This window comes from Agelaius phoeniceus, chromosome 27 (genome assembly GCF_051311805.1).
Source record: "Agelaius phoeniceus isolate bAgePho1 chromosome 27, bAgePho1.hap1, whole genome shotgun sequence".
Lineage (NCBI taxonomy): Eukaryota > Metazoa > Chordata > Aves > Passeriformes > Icteridae > Agelaius > Agelaius phoeniceus.
In genome coordinates, this window is record NC_135291.1 from 246,882 (window position 1) to 267,442 (window position 20,561).

General features: G+C 58.9%; 1 protein-coding gene across 1 annotated transcript in view; it reads right to left on the bottom strand.

Moving 5' to 3' along the window:
• The window catches only part of LOC129134543 (valine--tRNA ligase, mitochondrial-like), a 20,753-nt gene extending 278 nt beyond the window's left edge, over positions 1-20,475 (bottom strand). Inside the window, exons 1-17 of the mRNA XM_077191062.1 lie at positions 20,362-20,475; positions 20,114-20,301; positions 19,278-19,359; positions 17,590-17,671; positions 15,642-15,755; positions 13,704-13,770; positions 11,717-11,814; positions 11,517-11,598; positions 10,682-10,801; positions 10,027-10,138; positions 9,392-9,480; positions 8,506-8,596; positions 6,241-6,368; positions 5,180-5,283; positions 3,196-3,277; positions 2,462-2,538; positions 826-1,119 (exon numbers count right to left, since the gene is read on the bottom strand). Coding sequence (XP_077047177.1) covers positions 826-1,119; positions 2,462-2,538; positions 3,196-3,277; positions 5,180-5,283; positions 6,241-6,368; positions 8,506-8,596; positions 9,392-9,480; positions 10,027-10,138; positions 10,682-10,801; positions 11,517-11,598; positions 11,717-11,814; positions 13,704-13,770; positions 15,642-15,755; positions 17,590-17,671; positions 19,278-19,359; positions 20,114-20,301; positions 20,362-20,416 — 1,865 coding nt within the window. The 5' untranslated portion in view covers positions 20,417-20,475. The remainder of the gene's footprint in view (positions 1-825; positions 1,120-2,461; positions 2,539-3,195; positions 3,278-5,179; positions 5,284-6,240; positions 6,369-8,505; positions 8,597-9,391; positions 9,481-10,026; positions 10,139-10,681; positions 10,802-11,516; positions 11,599-11,716; positions 11,815-13,703; positions 13,771-15,641; positions 15,756-17,589; positions 17,672-19,277; positions 19,360-20,113; positions 20,302-20,361) is intronic.
• Between the last annotated feature and the right edge of the window lie 86 nt (positions 20,476-20,561).

The following is a 20,561-nucleotide window of genomic DNA, read 5'->3' on the forward strand; positions in this document are numbered from 1 at the left end:
GCAAAAAATCCCAATAAACCCCAAAAAACCCAAATTAAAAAACCCCAAAAAATCCCAATAAACCCCAAATAAAACCCAAATAAAACCCCCAAAATAATCCCAAAAAAACCCAAATAAAACCCAAATAAAACCCCAAATAAAACACCCCAAAAAACCCACAAAATACCCCAAAAAACCCAAATTAAAAAACCCCAAAAAACCCCAAAAAAGCCCCAAAAAAACCCAAATAAAACACCCGAAAAAAACCCAAAAAAAACCAATAAAACAGCCCCAAAAAACCCCAATAAAAACCCCCAAAAAACCCCCAAAAAATCCCAATAAAAATCCCCAAAAAACCCAAATAAAACACAAATAAAAAACCCCAATAAAAATCCCCAAAAAACCCAAATAAACCCCCCCAAAAAAACCGCAAAATACCCCAAAAAACCCAAATTAAAAAACCCCAAAAAACCCAAATAAAACCCAAATAAAACACCGCAAAAAATCCCAATAAACCCCAAAAAACCCGAATTAAAAAAACCCAAAAAAAACCCCAAAACCCCCAAATAAAACCCAAATAAAACACCCAAAATAATCCCCAAAAAACCCAAATAAAACCCAAATAAAACCCCAAATAAAACACCCCAAAAAAACCACAAAATACCCCAAAAAACCCAAATTAAAAAACCCCAAAAAACCCCAAAAAAGCCCCAAAAAACCCAAATAAAACATCCGAAAAAAACCCAATAAAACACCCCCAAAAAACCCCAAAAAACCCCAATAAAATCCCCCAAAAAACCCCCAAAAAATCCCAATAAAAATCCCCAAAAAACCCAAATAAAAAACCCCAAAAAACCCCAATAAAACACCCCAAAAAATCCCCAAAAATCCCCCAGGCTCTCACCTTGCCGCAGGTGCAGCTCCCGGGCGGGGCAGCCCAGGGCCCTCACGGCCGCCGCCCTGGCCTCGGCCTCGCTGCGCCCCACGAACCACGGCCCCTCCTCATCCTCACCCTCCTCATCCTCACCCTCCTCATCCTCGGGGGCACCTGGGGGACCCCCCCGGGGGGCGGGGCCAGGCCTCACCTGGTAGGCGGGGACGCGGTGACCCCACCAGAGCTGGCGGGAAAGGCACCAATCCCTGCGAGGGGGAGGGAGGGGATGGCTGGGGACACGCCCACTGCGGGGGAGACCACGCCCACCACATCTGGGACACGCCCGCTGCTGGGGAGACCACGCCCACCACGTCTGGGACATGCCCGCTGCTGGGGAAACCACGCCCACCGCGCCTGGGACACGCCCGCTGCTGGGGAGACCACGCCCACCGCGCCTGGGACACGCCCACCACGTCTGGGACATGCCCATCACTGGTGAGACCACGCCCACTACACGTGGGACACGCCCACAACACCTCAGACCACGCCCACCACACCTGGGACACGCCCAGCACTGGTGAGACCACGCCCACCACACCTGAGACCACGCCCACCATGCCTGGGACATGTCCGTCACATCTGATACCACGCCCACCACACCTGGGACACGCCCACCACTGGTGAGACCACGCCCACCACACCTGAGACCACGCCCACCATGCCTGGGACATGTCCGTCACATCTGATACCACGCCCACCACACCTGGGACACGCCCACTGCTGGGGAGACCACGCCCACCACAGCTGAAACCACGCCCCGGACACGCCCATCGCAGCTGAGACCACGCCCACCACGTCTGGGACACGCCCGCTGCTGAGGAGACCACGCCCACCACGTCTGGGACACGCCCGCTGCTGGTGAGACCACGCCCACCACGTATGGGACACGCCCGCTGCTGGGGAGACCACGCCCACCACGCCTGGGACACGCCCGCTGCTGGGGAGACCACGCCCACCACATCTGGGACACGCCCACCACTTCTGGGACACACCCACTGCTGGGGAGACCACGCCCACCACGTCTGGGACATGCCCACCACACCTGAGACCACGCCCACCACAGGTGAGACCCCACCCACCATATCTGAGACCACACCCACCACATCTGAGACATGCCCATCACTGGTGAGACCACGCCCACTACACGTGGGACACGCCCACCACACCTGAGACCACACCCACCACACCTGGGACACGCCCAGCACTGGGGAGACCACGCCCACCATGCCTGGGACATGTCCATCACATCTGATACCACGCCCACCACATCTGGGACACGCCTACCACACCTGAGACCCCGCCCGCCACACATGGGACACGCCCACCACTGGTGAGACCACGCCCACCACTCCCGAGACCACGCCCCTCAGATCTGAGACCACTCTCACCACACATGAGGCTCCACCCACAACAACTGGGACCCACCCACCACAGCTGAGACTCCGCCCCCAACAGCTGAGACACCTCCCACAACAGCTGAGACCACGCCCACCAATACTGAGCCCCTCACCTGACCCCGCCCCCTCACCCCGAGGCCCCGCCCCTCACCCCGCACTCTCCATCCAGCTTTTCCAGTTTTTCTCGTGGAATTTGGGCACCAGGCGGAGCCGCCCCGACGTCACCGCCTGGCACAGGTGAGAGGAGAGAGACCCCAAAATGTCCCCAAATCCCCCCAGGTGACAGAGACCCCAAAATGTCCCCAAATGTCACCACAGGTGAGACCCCTCAGGTGAGACCCCTCAGGTGAGAGAGACCCCCCCAAAATGTCCCCAAATGTCACCACAGGTGAGACCGACCCCCCAAAATGTCCCCAAATCCCCCCAGGTGAGAGAGAGCCCAGGTGAGACCTCTCAGGTGTGAGACCCCCCCAAAATGTCCCCAAAATCCCCCTCAAAATGGCACCACAGGTGAGACCTCTCAGGTGAGACCCCCCAAAATGTCCCCAAATGTCACCTGCTGGCCACCCAGGTGAGACCCCTCAGGTAGGACACCCCCCTAAAATGTCCCCAAATCCCCCCAAAATGTCACCACAGGTGAGACTGACCCCCCAAAATGTCCCCAAATCCCCCCCAAATGGCACCTGCTGGGCACAGGTGAGACCCCTCAGGTGAGACCCCCCCCAAAATGTCCCCAGATCCCCCCCAAAATGGCACCTGCTGGGCACTCAGGTGTCCCCAGGTGTGTGTGTGACCCCTCCCAGGTGTCCCCAGGTGTGTGTGTGACCCCCCCCAGGTGTCCCCAGGTGTCCCCAGGTGTCCCCAGGTGTCCCCAGGTGCCCTCACCTGCAGCGCCTCCCTGGCCATGTCCCCGCAGGTGAGGAACCACTGGCGCTTCAGCAGGAACTCGACGACATCACCGGAGCGGCTGCGGGGACAGGGACACCTGAGGGACACCTGGGGGACACCAGGGACACCTGGGGGACACCTGGGACAGCTGGGGACACCTGGGGGACCTGAGGGGGCACCTGGGGACACCTGGGACACACCTGGGACAGCTGGGGACACCTGAGGGACAGCTGGGGACACCTGAGGGACACCTGAGGGACACCTGAGGGACAGCTGAGGAGACACCGGGGAACACCTGGGGGACATTGGGGACACCTGAGGGGACACCTGGGGGACACCTGGGGGGCACCTGAGGGACACCTGGGGGACAGCTGGGGGGGCACCTGAGGGACACCTGGGGGACAGCTGGGGGACACCTGGGGACACCTGAGGGACACCTGGGGACACCTGAGGGACATTGGGGACACCTGGGGACACCTGGGACAGCTGAGGAGACACCTGGGGGACAGCTGGGGACACATGGGGGACACCTGGGATACTTGAGGAGCACCTGAGGGACACCAGGGACACCTGGGGGACACCTGAGGGACACCTGAGGGGCATTTGGGGATACCTGGGACACCTGAGGGACACCTGAGGGGGCACCTGGGGGACACCTGGGCACACCTCAGGGACACTGGGGACACCAGGTGTGTTACCTGCACAGGGGCAGGGTCATGGCGTGGGTGACACTGGGGACATTGGGGACAGGTGAGGTGACATTGGGGACATTGGTGACATTGGGGACACCAGGTGTGTTACCTGCACAGGGGCAGGGTCATGGCATGGGTGACATTGGTGACACCTGAGGTGACATTGGTGACATTGGTGACACCTGGGGACAGGTGTGTGTTACCTGCACAGGGGCAGGGTCATGGCGTGGGTGACACTGGGGACAGGTGAGGTGACATTGGTGACATTGGTGACACCAGGTGTGTGTTACCTGCACAGGGGCAGGGTCATGGCGTGGGTGACATTGGGGACAGGTGAGGTGACATTGGTGACATTGGGGACACCTGTGTTACCTGCACAGGGGCAGGGTCATGGCGTGGGTGACATTGGGGACACAGGGGACAGGTGAGGTGACATTGGTGACATTGGGGACACCTGGGGACAAGTGTGTGTTACCTGCACAGGGGCAGGGTCATGGCGTGGGTGACACTGGGGACAGGTGAGGTGACATTGGGGACACCAGGTGTGTGTTACCTGCACAGGGGCAGGGTCATGGCGTGGGTGACATTGGGGACAGGTGAGGTGACATTGGGGACATTGGTGACACCTGTGTTACCTGCACAGGGGCAGGGTCATGGCGTGGGTGACACTGGGGACATTGGGGACAGGTGAGGTGACATTGGGGACACCAGGTGTGTGTTACCTGCACAGGGGCAGGGTCATGGCGTGGGTGACACTGGGGACAGGTGAGGTGACATTGGTGACAATGGTGTCACCTGTGTTACCTGCACAGGGGCAGGGTCATGGCGTGGGTGACATTGGTGACACCTGAGGTGACATTGGTGACATTGGTGACACCTGTGTTACCTGCACAGGGGCAGGGTCATGGCGTGGGGGATGTTGGGGACACTGGGGACAGGTGAGGTGACATTGGTGACACCTGAGGTGACATTGGTGACACCTGTGTTACCTGCACAGGGGCAGGGTCATGGTGTGGGTGACATTGGGGACAGGTGAGGTGACATTGGTGACATTGGTGACACCTGGGGACAGGTGTGTGTTACCTGCACAGGGGCAGGGTCATGGCGTGGGTGACATTGGGGACAGGTGAGGTGACATTGGTGACATTGGTGACACCTGGGGACAGGTGTGTGTTACCTGCACAGGGGCAGGGTCATGGCGTGGGTGACATTGGTGACATTGGGGACAGGTGAGGTGACAATGGTGACATTGGGGACATTGGTGACATTGGTGACACCAGGTGTGTTACCTGCACAGGGGCAGGGTCATGGCGTGATCCGTCACCCCCCGGAGCAGCCCCCGCTGGGCCAGCGCTGCCACCACCTGAGCACGGGCCTCGAACCTGGGGACACCCTGGGGACATTGGGGACAGTGGGGACATTGAGGGGACATTGGGAAAAAATGGGGGAAAAAAGGAAAAAATGGGACTGGGGACATTGGGGATGTTGGGGACATTGGGGACATTGAGGGGATTGGGGACATGGGCCAGGTTTGGGCCCGTTTGGGGTCATTTTTGGGGACAGTTTGGGGACACCTTGGTGTCATTTTTGGGGTGATTTTTGGAGTCATTTGGGGACAATTTGGGGTCATTTTTGGGGACACTTCGGGGTCATTTTTGGGGCCATCTGGGGACAGTCTAGGGTAATTTTTGGGGACAGTTTGGGGCCGTTTGGGGTCAATTTGGGGTCATTTTCGGGGCCACTTTGGGGCCATTTTTGGGGCCATTTTTGGGGCCAGTTTGGGGTCATTTTTGGGATCATTTTTTGGGACACTTTGGGGTGATTTTTGGGGCACTTTGGGGCCATTTGGGGTCATTTTTTGGGACACTTCCGGGTCATTTTTGGGGTCAGTTTGGGGCCATATTTGGGGCCATCTGGGGCCAGTCTGGGGTCATTTTTAGGGACAGTTTGGGGCCGTTTGGGGTCAATTTGGCGCCATTTGGGGTGATTTTTGGGGTTATTTTTGGGGCCATTTTTGGGGCCACCTTGGGGCCATTTTTAGGGCCATTTGGGATAATTTTTGGGGCCCTTTGGGGTGGTTTTTGGGGCCGTTTTTGGGGCCCTTTGGGGTGGTTTTTGGGGCCATTTTGGGGCCACTTTGGGGCCATTTTTAGGGCCATTTGGGGTAATTTTTGGGACCATTTTGGGGCCCTTTGGGGTGGTTTTTGGGGCCATTTTGGGGCCCTTTGGGGTGGTTTTTGGGGCCTTTTTGGGGCCATTTTTGGGGTGATTTTGGGGCCCTTTGGGGTGGTTATTGGGGCCCTTTGGGGTGGTTTTTGGGGCCATTTTTGGGGTGGTTTTGGGGCCGTACCTGCAGCCACCCCCCTCCCGGGGGACACAAGGTGCCGTCGTCGGCGATGACCGAGAGCAGCGGCAGCGCGTGGGCCCGGGCCAGGGCCAGGTCCTGGGGGCTGTGCCCAGGGGTCACCTTCACCGCACCTGGGGACAGGGACACACCTGGGTCACACCTGGGTCACACCTGGGGCACACCTGGGTCACACCTGGGGCACACCTGTGCCACCTGTTTGTCATCTATTGTCAGTTATTGTCATCTATTGTCATCTATTGTCACCTACAGGGCCTGGGGGCTGTGCCCGGGGGTCACCTTCACCGCACCTGGGGACAGGGATGGGACAGGGTCACACCTGGGTCACACCTGGGGCACACCTGGGTCACACCTGGGTCACCTGTTTGTCATCTATTGTCACCCACAGGTCCTGGGGGCTGTGCCCGGGGGTCACCTTGACTGCACCTGGGGACAGGGATGGGACAGGGACACACCTGGGTCACACCTGGGTCACGCCTAGGTCACCTGTTTGTCATCTATTGTCACCTATTGTCACCCAGTGTCACCCACAGGGCCTGGGGGCTGTGCCCGGGGGTCACCTTCACCGCACCTGGGGACGGGGACAGGGCAGGGTCACACCTGGGTCACCTGTTTGTCATCTATTGTCACCCATTGTCACCTATTGTCACCCACAGGTCCTGGGGGCTGTGCCCAGGGGTCACCTTGACCGCACCTGGGGACAGGGATGGGACAGGGACACACCTGAGTCACCTGTTTGTCACCTATTGTCACCTATTGTCACCTATTGTCACCTACAGGGCCTGGGGGCTGTGCCCAGGGGTCACCTTGACCGCACCTGGGGACAGGGACGGGGCAGGGATGGGACAGGGACACACCTGAGTCACACCTGGGTGACACCTGGGTCACACCTGTGTCACCTGTTTGTCACCTATTGTCAGTTATTGTCACCCACAGGTCCTGGGGGCTGTGCCCGGGGGTCACCTTGACTGCACCTGGGGACAGGGACAGGGCAGGGATGGGACAGGGACACACCTGGGTCACACCTGGGTCACCTGTTTGTCATCTATTGTCACCCAGTGTCACCCACAGGGCCTGGGGGCTGTGCCCGGGGGTCACCTTCACCGCACCTGGGGACAGGGATGGGACAGGGTCACACCTGTGTCACCTGTTTGTTATCTATTGTCACCTACTGTCAGTTATTGTCATCTATTGTCACCTATTGTCAGTTATTGTCACCCACAGGGCCTGGGGGCTGTGCCCGGGGGTCACCTTGACTGCACCTGGGGACAGGGATGGGACAGGGACACACCTGGGTCACACCTGGGACACACCTGAGTCACCTGTTTGTCACCTCCTGTCACCCAGTGTCAACCCAATCCCTCCCAGTTTATCCCAGTCCCTCCCAGTTTATCCCAGTCCCATCCCAGTTTATCCCAGTCCCTCCCAGTCCCATCCCAGTTTATCCCAGTCCCCTCCCAGTCCCCCCAGTTTATCCCAGTCCCTCCCAATCCCCTCCCAGTCCCTCCCAGTTTATCCCAGTCCATCCCAGTTTATCCCAGTCCCATCCCAGTCCCTCCCAGTCCACCCCAACCCCATCCCAGTCCTCCCAGTCCATCCCAGTTTGTCCCAGTCCCCCCCAATCCCCTCCCAGTCCCTCCCAATCCCCTCCCAATCCCCTCCCAGTCCCTCCCAATCCCCTCCCAGTCCATCCCAGTTCATCCCAGTCCCTCCCAGTCCCCCTTTAACTTCGCCCATTTTGTCCCAGTCCCTCCCAGTCCCTCCCAGTTTATCCCAATCCCCTCCCAATCCCCCCCCAGTCCCTCCCAGTTTATCCCAGTCCCTCTCAGTCTGTCCCAGTTTATCCCAGTCCCCTCCCAGTCCCTCCCAGTCCCCCTTTAACCCCTCCCAGTCCCTCCCAATCCCCTCCCAGTCCCCCTTTAACCCCTCCCAGTCCCCCTTTAACCCCTCCCAGTCCCTCCCAGTCCGTCCCAGTCCCTCCCAATCCCCTCCCAGTCCCTCCCAGTCCATCCCAGTTTATCCCAATCCCCTCCCAGTCCCTCCCAGTCCCCCTTTAACCCCTCCCAGTCCCTCCCAATCCCCTCCCAGTCCCTCCCAATCCCCTCCCAGTCCCCCTTTAACCCCTCCCAGTCCCTCCCAGTCTGTCCCAGTCCCTCCCAATCCCCTCCCAGTCCCTCCCAGTCCCTCCCAGTTTATCCCAATCCCCTCCCAGTCCCTCCCAGTCCCTCCCAGTCCGTCCCAGTTCCTCACCGGTTCCCAGCTGGGGCTGCACGCTGGGGTCGCTCACCACGGGCAGCAGGGCCCCGCTGAACGGGTGCCTCACCCGCCGGCCCTGCAGGTGCTGAGGGGGCGTGGTCAGACGGGGACACGCCCCCAAACCACACCCCATAACCCTAACCCTTTAAGAGCCTCCGGGTAAGCCACGCCCCTTTGTGGGTGGAGCCATTCCAGACCAATCCCTGCCTGGCTGTGAGATGGCGCCGCCCAGCCATTGGCCACGCCCACAGCAATGAAGCTCCACCCCCCCTTTACCCCAAGCGCCGCCTCTTTACCCTTATATGGATGCACAGAAAAGGGGAGGGGCTAAACCTGGACAGCCAATGGCTGCCCTGCAGGGGAGCCACGCCCACCATGCCCATAAATTTAGGGAGTCCCGCCCATCCCAATGAAGCCCCGCCCATCCCGATGAATCTGCGCCCATCCAAATGAAGCTCCGCCCATCCTAATGAGGCCCCGCCCATCCTAATGAGGCCCCTCCCATCCCAATGAATTTCTGCCCATCCCAATGAAGCTCCAACCATCCCAAAGAAGCCCCACCCATACAATGAAGCTCCACCCCTCCCGATGAAGCCCCGCCCATCCCAGTGAAGCCCCGCCCCTCATCAGGTACTGGGGGTCCCTTGGGTGCACGGCCCCGGGCCCCAATGAAGCCCCACCCATCCCAATGAAGCCCCGCCCATCCCAATGAAGCTCCGCCCATCCCAATGAAGCCCCGCCCCTCACTGAAGCCCCGCCCCTCATCAGGTACCGGGGGTCCCGCGGGTGCACGGCCCCAGCCCCAATGAAGCCCCGCCCCCTGACTCAGCCCCGCCCATGCCAACGAAGCCCCGCCCCCAGGTTAAGCCCCGCCCCTCACCAGGTATCGGGGGTCCCTTGGGTGCACGGCCACGGCCACGTCCCCAAAGAGCGTCTCAGGGCGCGTGGTGGCCACCGGCACCTCCAGCCCTGGGGACACCAGGGGACACTCAGGGGACACCCGGGGGACACTCAGGGGACACCCAGGGGACACTTAAGGAACATTGGGGACACTCAGGGGACACCCAGGGGACACCAGGGGACACTTAAGGGACATTGGGGACACATTGGGGACACCCGGGCGAGAGCCACGGGACACCCAGGGGACATTGGGGACACTCAGGTGACACCAAGGGACACCAAGGGACACCCAGGGGACACGTTGGGGACATTTATGGGACATTTGGGACACCCAGGGGACACCAGGAGATACTCAGAGGACATTGGGGACACCCAGGGGACACTCAGGGGACATTGGAGACACCAAAGGACACCCAGGGGACACCCAGGGGACACCCAAGGGACATTGGGGACACTCAGGTGACACCCAGGGGACACCAGGGGACACTCAGAGGACAATGGGGACACCCAGAGGACATCAGGGACACGTTGGGAACGCTCAGGTGATACCCAGGTCATGTTCAGGATGTCCCCAGTGCCACCCCCAGTGTCCCCAGTGTCCCCAGTGCCACCCACCGTCGTCCCCCTCCACGGGGTAGGCGAAGGTGACGAGGACACCGAAGGTGACGGGGTGGGGACAGTTGGGGACGTTCAGCGCCGTGGGACCTGTCAGGACACGGGGCTCCACCTGGGGGGACATTGGGGACATTTGGGGACATTGGGGACACCTCAATGTCGGCCAGCGCCGATCTCAGGGCGCAGCTCCAGGTCACACTGGGGACATTGGGGACATTTGGGGACATTGGGGACATTGGGGACACCTCAATGTCAGCCAATGCTGATCTCAGGGCGCAGCTCCAGGTCACACTGGGGACATTGGGGACATTTGGGGACATTGGGGACATTTGGGGACATTTGGGGACATTGGGGACATTGGGGACACCTCAATATCAGCCAATGCCGATCTCAGGGCGCAGCTCCAGGTCACATTGGGGACATTTGGGGACATTTGGGGACATTTGGGGACATTTGGGGACACCTCAATGTCGGCCAATGCAGATCTCAGGGCACAGCTCCAGGTCACACTGGGGACATTGGGGACATTTTGGGGACATTTTGGGGACATTTGGGGACACCTCAATATCAGCCAGTGCAGATCTCAGGGCGCAGCTCCAGGTCACACTGGGGACATTGGGGACATTTGGGGACATTTGGGGACATTTGGGGACACCTCAATGTCGGCCAATGCCGATCTCAGGGCGCAGCTCCAGGTCACCGCCCTCTGGTCCCTGCGGATCAGCCCGGCCTCGAAGAGACGCACGAAGGCCTCGGTGACAGCGCGGGAGAAACCCTGGGGACACCATGGGGACAGCTGGGGACACTTGGGGACACTTTGGGGACACCTGGGGACACTTTGGGGGAGGTTTGGGGACGCAATGGGGACGGTTCAGGGAGGATTGGGGACAGTTTGGGGGAGTTCAGGAGAGTTGGGGACGCTTGGGGACACTCTGGGGACAGTTGGGGACACTGGGGACAGTTGGTGACAGTTTGGGGACACTCTGGGGACAGTTGGGGACAGTTTTGGGGACAGCTTAGGGACATTTTCGGGATGCTTTGGGGCCAGTTGGGAGCATTTAGGGACACTCAGGACACTTGGGGACAGCTGGGGACAGCTCAGGGACCCTTGGGGACAGCTCAGGGACCCTTGGGGACACTTTGGGGATGGTCTGGGGACACGTTGGGGACACGTTGGGGACAGTTTGGGGACATTCTGGGGACAGTTTGGGGAGAGTTGGGAACGTTTCAAACGCTTGGGGACAGCTTGGGGACAGCTTGGGGACACTTTGGGGACACTTTGGGGACACTTTCGTGACACTTTGAGGACATTTTGGTGACACTTAGGGGATGGTCTGGGGACACTTTGGGGACACTTTCGTGACACTTTGGTGACATTTTGGGGACAGGCTGGGGACACTCTGGTGACACTTTGGGGACACTTTGGGGACAGTTTGGGGACACTTTGGTGACACTTTGGCGACACTTTGGGGACATTTGGTGGCACTCACGGGGTCCATGGTGAAGGCGCAGCGGCTCCAGTCCAGCGAGGCCCCGAGCGCCCGCAGCTGCTGCAGGATCTGCTCCCCGTGCCTGGGGGGACACCAGGGTGTCCCCAATGTCCCCAAGGTGTCCCCAAGGGTCCCCAATGTCCCCAAGGTGTCCCCAAGGTGTCCCCAGTGTCCCCAAGGTGTCCCCAGTGTCCCCTCACCGCTCCTTCCAGCGCCAAACCTCGCGCACGAACTCGGCCCGGCCCAGGTCCTGCCGGCGCTGCCGGCGCTGCTGCCACAGCCAGCGCTCCACGATGGCCTGGGGACATTGGGGACACATTGGGGACAGCCCTGGGGCTGCCACAGCCAGCGCTCCACGATGGCCTGGGGACAATGGGGACACATTGGGGACATTGGGGACACATTGGGGACATTGGGGACAGCCCCCAGTGCTGCCACAGCCAGCGCTCCACGATGGCCTGGGGACACATTGGGGACAATGGGGACACATTGGGGACAATGGGGACACATTGGGGACATCAGGGACAGCCCCCGGGGCTGCCACAGCCAGTGCTCCACGATGGCCTGGGGACAATGGGGACACATTGGGGACAATGGGGACACATTGGGGACATTGGGGACACATTGGGGACAATGGGGACAGCCCCCGGGGCTGCCACAGCCAGCGCTCCACGATGGCCTGGGGACACATTGGGGACATTGGGGACACATTGGGGACATCAGGGACAGCCCCCGGGGCTGCCACAGCCAGCGCTCCACGATGGCCTGGGGACACATTGGGGACACATTGGGGACAATGGGGACACATTGGGGACATCAGGGACAGCCCTGGGGCTGCCACAGCCAGCGCTCCACGATGGCCTGGGGACAATGGGGACACATTGGGGACACTGGGGACATCCCTGGGGACATTGGGGACAGCCCCCGGGGCTGCCACAGCCAGCGCTCCACGATGGCCTGGGGACAATGGGGACAATGGGGACACATTGGGGACATCAGGGACAGCCCCCGGTGCTGCCACAGCCAGCGCTCCACGATGGCCTGGGGACAATGGGGACACATTGGGGACACATTGGGGACACATTGGGGACATTGGGGACAGCCCCCAGTGCTGCCACAGCCAGCGCTCCACAATGGCCTGGGGACAATGGGGACACATTGGGGACACACTGGGGACAGCCCTGGGGCTGCCACAGCCAGCGCTCCACGATGGCCTGGGGACACATTGGGGACAATGGGGACACATTGGGGACACTGGGGACACATTGGGGACACATTGGGGACATTGGGGACACATTGGGGACATCCCCTGTGCTGCCACAGCCAGCGCTCCACGATGGCCTGGGGACACATTGGGGACACATTGGGGACACATTGGGGACACATTGGGGACACTGGGGACACATTGGGGACATTGGGGACAGCCCTGGGGACATTGGGGACAGCCCTGGGGCTGCCACAGCCAGCGCTCCACGATGGCCTGGGGACAATGGGGACACATTGGGGACATTGGGGACACATTGGGGACAATGGGGACACATTGGGGACATTGGGGACACATTGGGGACATCCCCAGTGCTGCCACAGCCAGCGCTCCACGATGGCCTGGGGACAATGGGGACACATTGGGGACATTGGGGACACATTGGGGACAATTGGGGACATCAGGGACAGCCCCCAGTGCTGCCACAGCCAGCGCTCCACGATGGCCTGGGGACACATTGGGGACACATTGGGGACACATTGGGGACATCCCCTGTGCTGCCACAGCCAGCACTCCACGATGGCCTGGGGACACATTGGGGACACATTGGGGACATTGGGGACACATTGGGGACATCCCCTGTGCTGCCACAGCCAGCACTCCACGATGGCCTGGGGACAATGGGGACACATTGGGGACACATTGGGGACATTGGGGACACATTGGGGACACATTGGGGACATCCCTGGGGCCAGGGCAAGCAGATTTGGGGACATTTCAGGAAGATTTAGGGACATTTGGGGACAGTTTGGGGACATTTGGGGACACACCTGGGTGGCAATGCCAGCGTGGGGATGTTCAGAGGGGATTTGGGGACATTTGGGGACATTTGGGGACACACCTGCATGGCAATGCCAGCGTGGGGCTGTTCAGAGCGGATTTGGGGACATTTGGGGACAGTTTGGGGACATTTGGGGACACACCTGGGTGGCAATGCCAGCGTGGTCGGTGCCCGGCACCCACAGGACGTCCCAGCCCTGCATCCTCCGCCTGCGCCCAAAAAAAACCCAAAATAACCCCCAAAAAAACCCCCAAATAACCCCCCCAAAATAACCGCAAATAACACCCCAAATAAATCCCAAAAAAACCCCAAAGTAATCTCAAAACAGCCCCAAAAAACCCCAAATATTCCCAAAACAGCCCCAAAATAATCCCAAAACAAATCCCCAAAATCCTGCAAAATACACCCCAAAAACCCCCCAAAAACCCTCCTAAGTTCCCCAAACCCCACTCAAACCCCCCAGACCCCCCAAAACCCCCACTCAAACCCCTCAAATCCCCCCCAACTCACCCCAAATCCCCCCCAAACTCACCCCTAACCCCACTCAAATCCAACTCAAACCCCCGAAAAAATCCCCCCCAAAATCACCCAAAATCCCACTCAAACCCCCCAAAATCCCCCCAAACCCCACTCAAACCCCCCAAACCCCCCAAAATCCCTTCTCAAACCCTTCAAATCCCCCCCAAATCCCACTCAAACCCCCCAAAACCCCCTCTCAACCCCCCCCAGACCCCCCAAACACCCTCTGAACCCCCCAAAATTCCCCCAAATCCCCCCAAACCCCACTCAACCCCCCCAAAATCCCCAAATCCCCCCAAAATCCCACTCAAACCCCCCCAAACCCCCTCTCAACCCCCCAAAACTTCCTCTCAAATCCCCCAAAATCCCCCCAAACTCACCCCAAACCCCACTCAAACCCCCCCAAATCTCCCTGAACTCACCCCAAACCCCACTCAAACTCTTCAAGTCCCCCCCAAATCTCCCCAAACTCACCCCAAAATTCCCCCAAACTCCACTCAAATCCCCCCAAACTCCACTCAAACCTCCCAAATCCCCCCCAACTCACCCCAAATCCCCCCAAACCCCACTGAAACCCCACTCAAACTCCCCAGAACCCCCATTCACACCCCCCAAATCCCCCCCAAATCTCCCCTAAAATCCCCCCAAATCCCACTCAAACCCCCCAAAATCCCCCCAAACTCACCCCAAACCCCACTCAAACCCCCCAAAACCTCCCCTCAAATCTCCCAAATCCCTCCCTAACCCCACTCAAACCCCCCATAACCCCACTCAAACCCCTCAAATCACCCCCAACTCACCCCAAAACCCCCACTCAAACCCCCCAAAATGCCCCCAAACCCCACTCAAACCCCCTCTGAACCCCCCACATCCCCCCCAAATTCCCCCAAACCCCACTCAAACCCCCCAAACTCACCCCAAATCTCCCCCAAACTCACCCCAAACCCCACTCAAATCCCCCCCAAAATGCCCCCTAATCCAACTCAAACACCCCAAATCTTCCCCCAAACCCCACTCAATCCCCCCAAACCTCCCCTAAAATCCCCCCAAATCCCACTCAAACCCCCCAAAACCCCCTCTCAAGCCCCCCAGACCCCCAAAAATCCCCTCAAACCCCTCAAATCCCCCCCAAAATCCCCCCAAACCTCACTCAAACCCTTCAAAATCCCACCATAACCCCATTCAAACCTCTCAAATCTCCCCAAAATCCCCCCAAACCCCACTCAAACTCCACAAAACCCCCACTCAAACCCCCAAATCCCCCAAAATCTCCCCCAACTCACCCCAAATCCCACTCAAACCCCCCCAAAGTCCCCCCAAACCCCTCAAATCCCCCCAAATTTTCCCCAACTCACCCCAAATCCCCCCAAAATCCCCCCAAACCTCCCCTAAAATCCCCTCAAAATCCCCCCAAACCTCCCCTAAAATCCCCCCAAATCCCACTCAAACCCCCCAAATCTCCCTGAACTCACCCCAAACCCCACTCAAACCCCCCAAATCCCCCCCAAACCCCCCCAAACCCCCAAATCCCCCCCAAATCCCCCCATTTTCCCCCCCGTACCAGCGCACCAGCGCGTCCTGCAGGCTGACGCTCAGGGCGTGGCCCAGGTGCAGGGACCCGGTGACGTTGGGGGGGGGCAGCACCAGGCTCAGCACCGGGGCCCCCCCCCGGGGCCTGGGGGAGGGGAAAAATGGGGCTGGGGGGGGGGGAGGGGCACCCCCCAGGTGGGGCTGGACCCCCTCCCCAAAGTGGGGATGGACCCCCCCAAAGTGGGGCTGGACCCCCTCAGGTGATTTTGGGGTCCCTCAGGTGGGGCTGAACCCCCCAAGGTGGAGCTGGACCCTCCCCAAGAGGTTTTGGGGTCCCTCAGGTGGGGATGGACCCCCCCAAAGTGGGGATGGACCCCCCCAGGTGGGGCTGGACCCCCCCCAAAGTGGGGCTGAACCCCCCAAAGTGGGGATGGACCCCCCCAAGAGGTTTTGGGGTCCCTCAGGTGGGGCTGGACCCTCTCAGGTGAGGCTGAACCCCCCCCCAAAAGTGGGGCTGGACCCTCCCAAAGTGGGGCTGGACCCCCCCCCAAGGTGATTTTGGGGTCCCCCAGGTGGGGCTGAACCCCCCAAGGTGGGGCTGGACCCTCCCAAGGTGGTTTTGGGGCTCCTCAGGTGATTTTGGGGTCTCCCAGGTGGTTTTGGGGCTCCCCAGGTGTGTTTTGAACCCTTCCCAGGTGGTTTTGGGGTCCCTCAGGTGGGGCTGGACCCTCCCACAGGAGGTTTTGGGGTCCCCCAGGTGGTTTTGGGCTCCCCAGGTGGGGCTGAACCCCCCCAAAGTGGGGCTGGACACCCCCCCCAAGGTGGTTTTGGGGCTCCTCAGGTGGGGCTGGACCCCCTCAGGTGGGGCTGAACCCCCCAAGGTGGGGCTGGACCCCCCCCCCAAGGTGGTTTTGGGGTCCCTCAGGTGGTTTTGGGGTCCCTCAGGTGGTTTGGGGCTCCCCAGGTGATTTTTGGGACCCCCAGGTGGTTTTGGGGTCTCCCAGGTGTGTTCTGAACCCTCCCCAGGAAGTTTTGGGGTCCCTCAGGTGGGGCTGAACCCCCCCAAAGTGGGGCTGGACCCTCCCAAGGTGGTTTTGGGGCTCCTCAGGTGATTTTTGGGGTCCCTCAGGTGGAGCTGGACCCCCTCAGGTGGAGCTGGACCCTCCCAAGGTGGTTTTGGGGCTCCCCAGGTGGGGCTGGACCCCCTCAGGTGGGGATGAACCCCCCCAAGGTGGGGCTGGACCCTCCCAAGGTGGGGCTGGACACCCCAAAGTGGGGCTGGACCCCCCCACAGGAGATTTTGGGATTCCCCAGGTAATTTTGGGGTCTCCCAGGTGCTTTTGGGGTTCCCCAGGTGATTTTTGGGACCCCCAGGTGGTTTTGAACCCTCCCCAGGTGGTTTTGGGGTCCCTTGGGTGCATTTGGGGCTCCTCAGGTAATTTTGGGGTCCCCCCCAGGTCATTTTAGGGACCCCCCCGGTCATTTTTTACCCCATCCCAGGTGATTTTGGGGACCCCCCCAAGTAATTTTTGGGTCCCCCCCAGGTGATTTTGGGGATCCCTCCCAGGTCATTTTTTACACCCCCCAGGTAATTTTGGGGGTCCCCCCAGGTGATTTTGGGGATCCCCCCCAGGTGATTTTTTACCCCCCCAGGTGATTTTTGGGACCCCCCCCCAGGTAAATTTGGGCCCCCCCCCAGGTGATTTTTTGGGTCCCTCCCAGGTCATTTTTTACCCCACCCCAGGTCATTTTTTACCCCACCCCAGGTGATTTTTGGGTCCCCCCCAGGTGATTTTGGAACCCCCCCCCCCAGTGATTTTTTGGGTCCCCCCCCAGGTAATTTTGGACCCTCCCAGGTGATTTTTGGGGATCCCCTCCAGGTGATTTCTGGGCCCTCCCCAGGTCATTTTTTTGGGTCCCCCCCGGTGGTTTTTGGGGTCCCCCCCCCCGGTGGTTTTTGGGGTCCCCCCCCCCCTCACCTGTGCAGGTGGGCGGGGTCTGAAGGCCCCGCCCCTCTCCCACCATTGGTACCAAGCGGCCTCGACGTAGCGGGGGCTGTACCTGGGGGGGAGGGGCACGGCCGTGGCTGCGGCCCAGGGGGCACCTCAGGGGGGGGGGAGGGGCCACAAAACCCCCCCAAAAAAATCTACACAAAAATCCCAAAAAAACACCCGAAAAATCCACCCAAAATACCCAAAAATCTGCTCAAAATTCACCAAAATCCACCCAAAATCAGGGCTGTACCTGGGGGGGAGGGGCACGGCCGTGGCTGCGGCCCCAGGGGGCACCTCAGGGGGGGGGGGAGGGGCCACAAAACCCCCCCCCAAAAAATCCCCAAAAAAATCTACACAAAATACCCAAAAATCCACCCAAAAATCCCAAAAAACCACCCAAAAATCCCAAAAAATCCACCCAAAATACCCAAAAATCCACCCGAAAATTCACCCCAAAATCCCCAAAAAAATCTACACAAAAATCCACCCAAAAATCCCAAAAAAACACCCAAAAATCCACCCAAAATGCCCAAAAAAACACCCAAAAATTCACCTAAAATACCCAAAAACCCACCCAAAACCCCACCCAAAATCTGCCCAAAATTCACCCAAAAATCCACCCAAAAACCCCAAAAAAATCCACTCAAAATCACCCTAAAATACTCAAAATTCACCTCAAAAACCCACCCAAAAATCCACCCAAAGCACCCAAAAATCACCTCAAAATCTGCTCAAAATTCACCCAAAATCCACCCAAAAATCCACCCAATAATCCCCAAAAATCCACCCAAGAATCACCCTAAAATACTCAAAATTCACCCCAAAAATCCCAAAAAACTCACCCAAAAATCCACACAAAAATCCCAAAAATCCACCCAAAAATCCACCCAAGAATCACCCTAAAATACTCAAAATTCACCCCAAAAAATCCACCCAAAAATCCCAAAAATCCACCCAAAAATCCACCCAAAAAATCACCCTAAAATATTCAAAATTCACCCCAAAAATCCACCCAAAAATCCACTTAAAAATCCATAAAAATCCACCCAAAAATCCCCACAAAAATAAACCTAAAATACTCAAAATTCACCCCAAAAATCCACCCAAAAATCCACCCAAAAATCCATAAAAATCCACCAAAAAATCCCAAAAAATCCACCCCAAATCACCCTAAAATACTCAAAATTCACCCCAAAAATCCCAAAAAACTCACCCAAAAATCGCCCCAAAAAGCCCAAAAATCCACCCAAAAATCCACCCAAGAATCACCCTAAAATACTCAAAATTCACCCCAAAAATCCACCCAAAAATCCACCTAAAAATCCACCCAAAAATCCCAAAAAATCCACCCAAAAATCCACCCCAAAATCACCCTAAAATACTCAAAATTCACCCCAAAAAATCCACCCAAAAATCCACACAAAATACCCAAAAATCCACCCCAAAATCACCCGAAAATACTCAAAATTCACCCCAAAAATCCCAAAAAGCCCACCCAAAAATCCACCCCAAAAATACCCAAAACCTGCTCAAAATTCACCCAAAATCCACCAAAATCGCCCCAAATTTCACCCAACCCTGGGCTGTCCTGGGCCAGGGCTGTCCCCAGTGTCACCTCCCCCCCCCCCCGCTTGGGGACACCCAAAATGTCCCAAAATGTCCCCAATTTTTACCCTTTTTGCCATCGGGGCCCAGCGGGTGCTGATATTGCAGCTCAGCCTGGGGGCTCCAGCCCTTAGGGAGGGGCTGCGGCTCCTGCGGGACCAGTACGGACCAGTATAAACCAGTATGGACCAGTATAAACCACTATAAACCAGTATGGACCAGTATGGACCAGTATGGACCAGTATGGACCAGTATAAACCAGTATGGACCAGTATAGACCAGTATGAACCAGTATGGACCAGTATAAACCAGTACGGACCAGTACGGACCAGTATGGACCAGTACGGACCAGTATGGACCAATATGGACCAGTACAGACCAGTATAAACCAGAATAGCCCAGTATGGACCAGTATAAACCAGTACAGAGCATCTAAAACCAGTCCAAGCCAACCCACACCAGTACAAACCAGTGCTCGTCACGGTCTCCCAGTTTCTCCCAGTATAAACCAGTAACCCCAAATCCCCCTTGAACCCATTCCCAGCCCCTCCAATCCCCCCAATCCCCTCCCAGTCCCTCCCAGTATAAACCAGTAACCCCAAATCCCCCTTGAACCCTTTCCCAGTCCCTCCCAGTACAAACCACTGACCCCAAATCCCCCTTTAACCCTTTCCCAGCCCATTCCCAACCCTCTCCCAGTCCCTCCCAGTCCCCCCAGTCTCTCTCCCAGTCCCTCCCAATGCCCCCCAATCCCCTCCCAGTCCCTCCCAGTACAAACCAGTAACCCCAAATCCCCCTTTAACCCTTTCCCAGCCCCTCCCAGTCCCTCCCAGTACAAACCAGTAACCCCAAATCCCCCTTTAACCCTTTCCCAGCCCATCCCCAACCCTCTCCCAGTCCGCACCTTCTCCCGCACCGCCCCTCTCTCCCTCCTCAGCCGCTGCCGCTTCTCCCTCTGCTCCCGGCCCCGCAGCCTCGCCCGCTCGGGCCCGTCCCACGCGGGGCTCCCGGGGCTCTCCCCGGCCGGGGGGGTCCCGGCTGAGGGGGTCCCGCTGCTCCAGGCGCGGGGCCGGGCCCGAGGAGCCCCGGGAGGCCCCAAAACCCGGGGGGCGCCGAGGGCAGCGCGGCTGAGGGAGGGCGCCGCCATGGGAGGCCCCAAAACCCGGGGGGCGCCGAGGGCAGCGCGGCTGAGGGAGGGCGCCGCCATCTTGGAATGGGAAAGGGCGGGGCACGTGACCGGGGAAAGGGCGGGAATGGCGTCACGTGACCGGGAATGGGCGGTGATGGCATCACGTGACCGGAAACGGCGTAAAATGACATCACGTGACCAGGAAAAGGGCGGAGATAACATC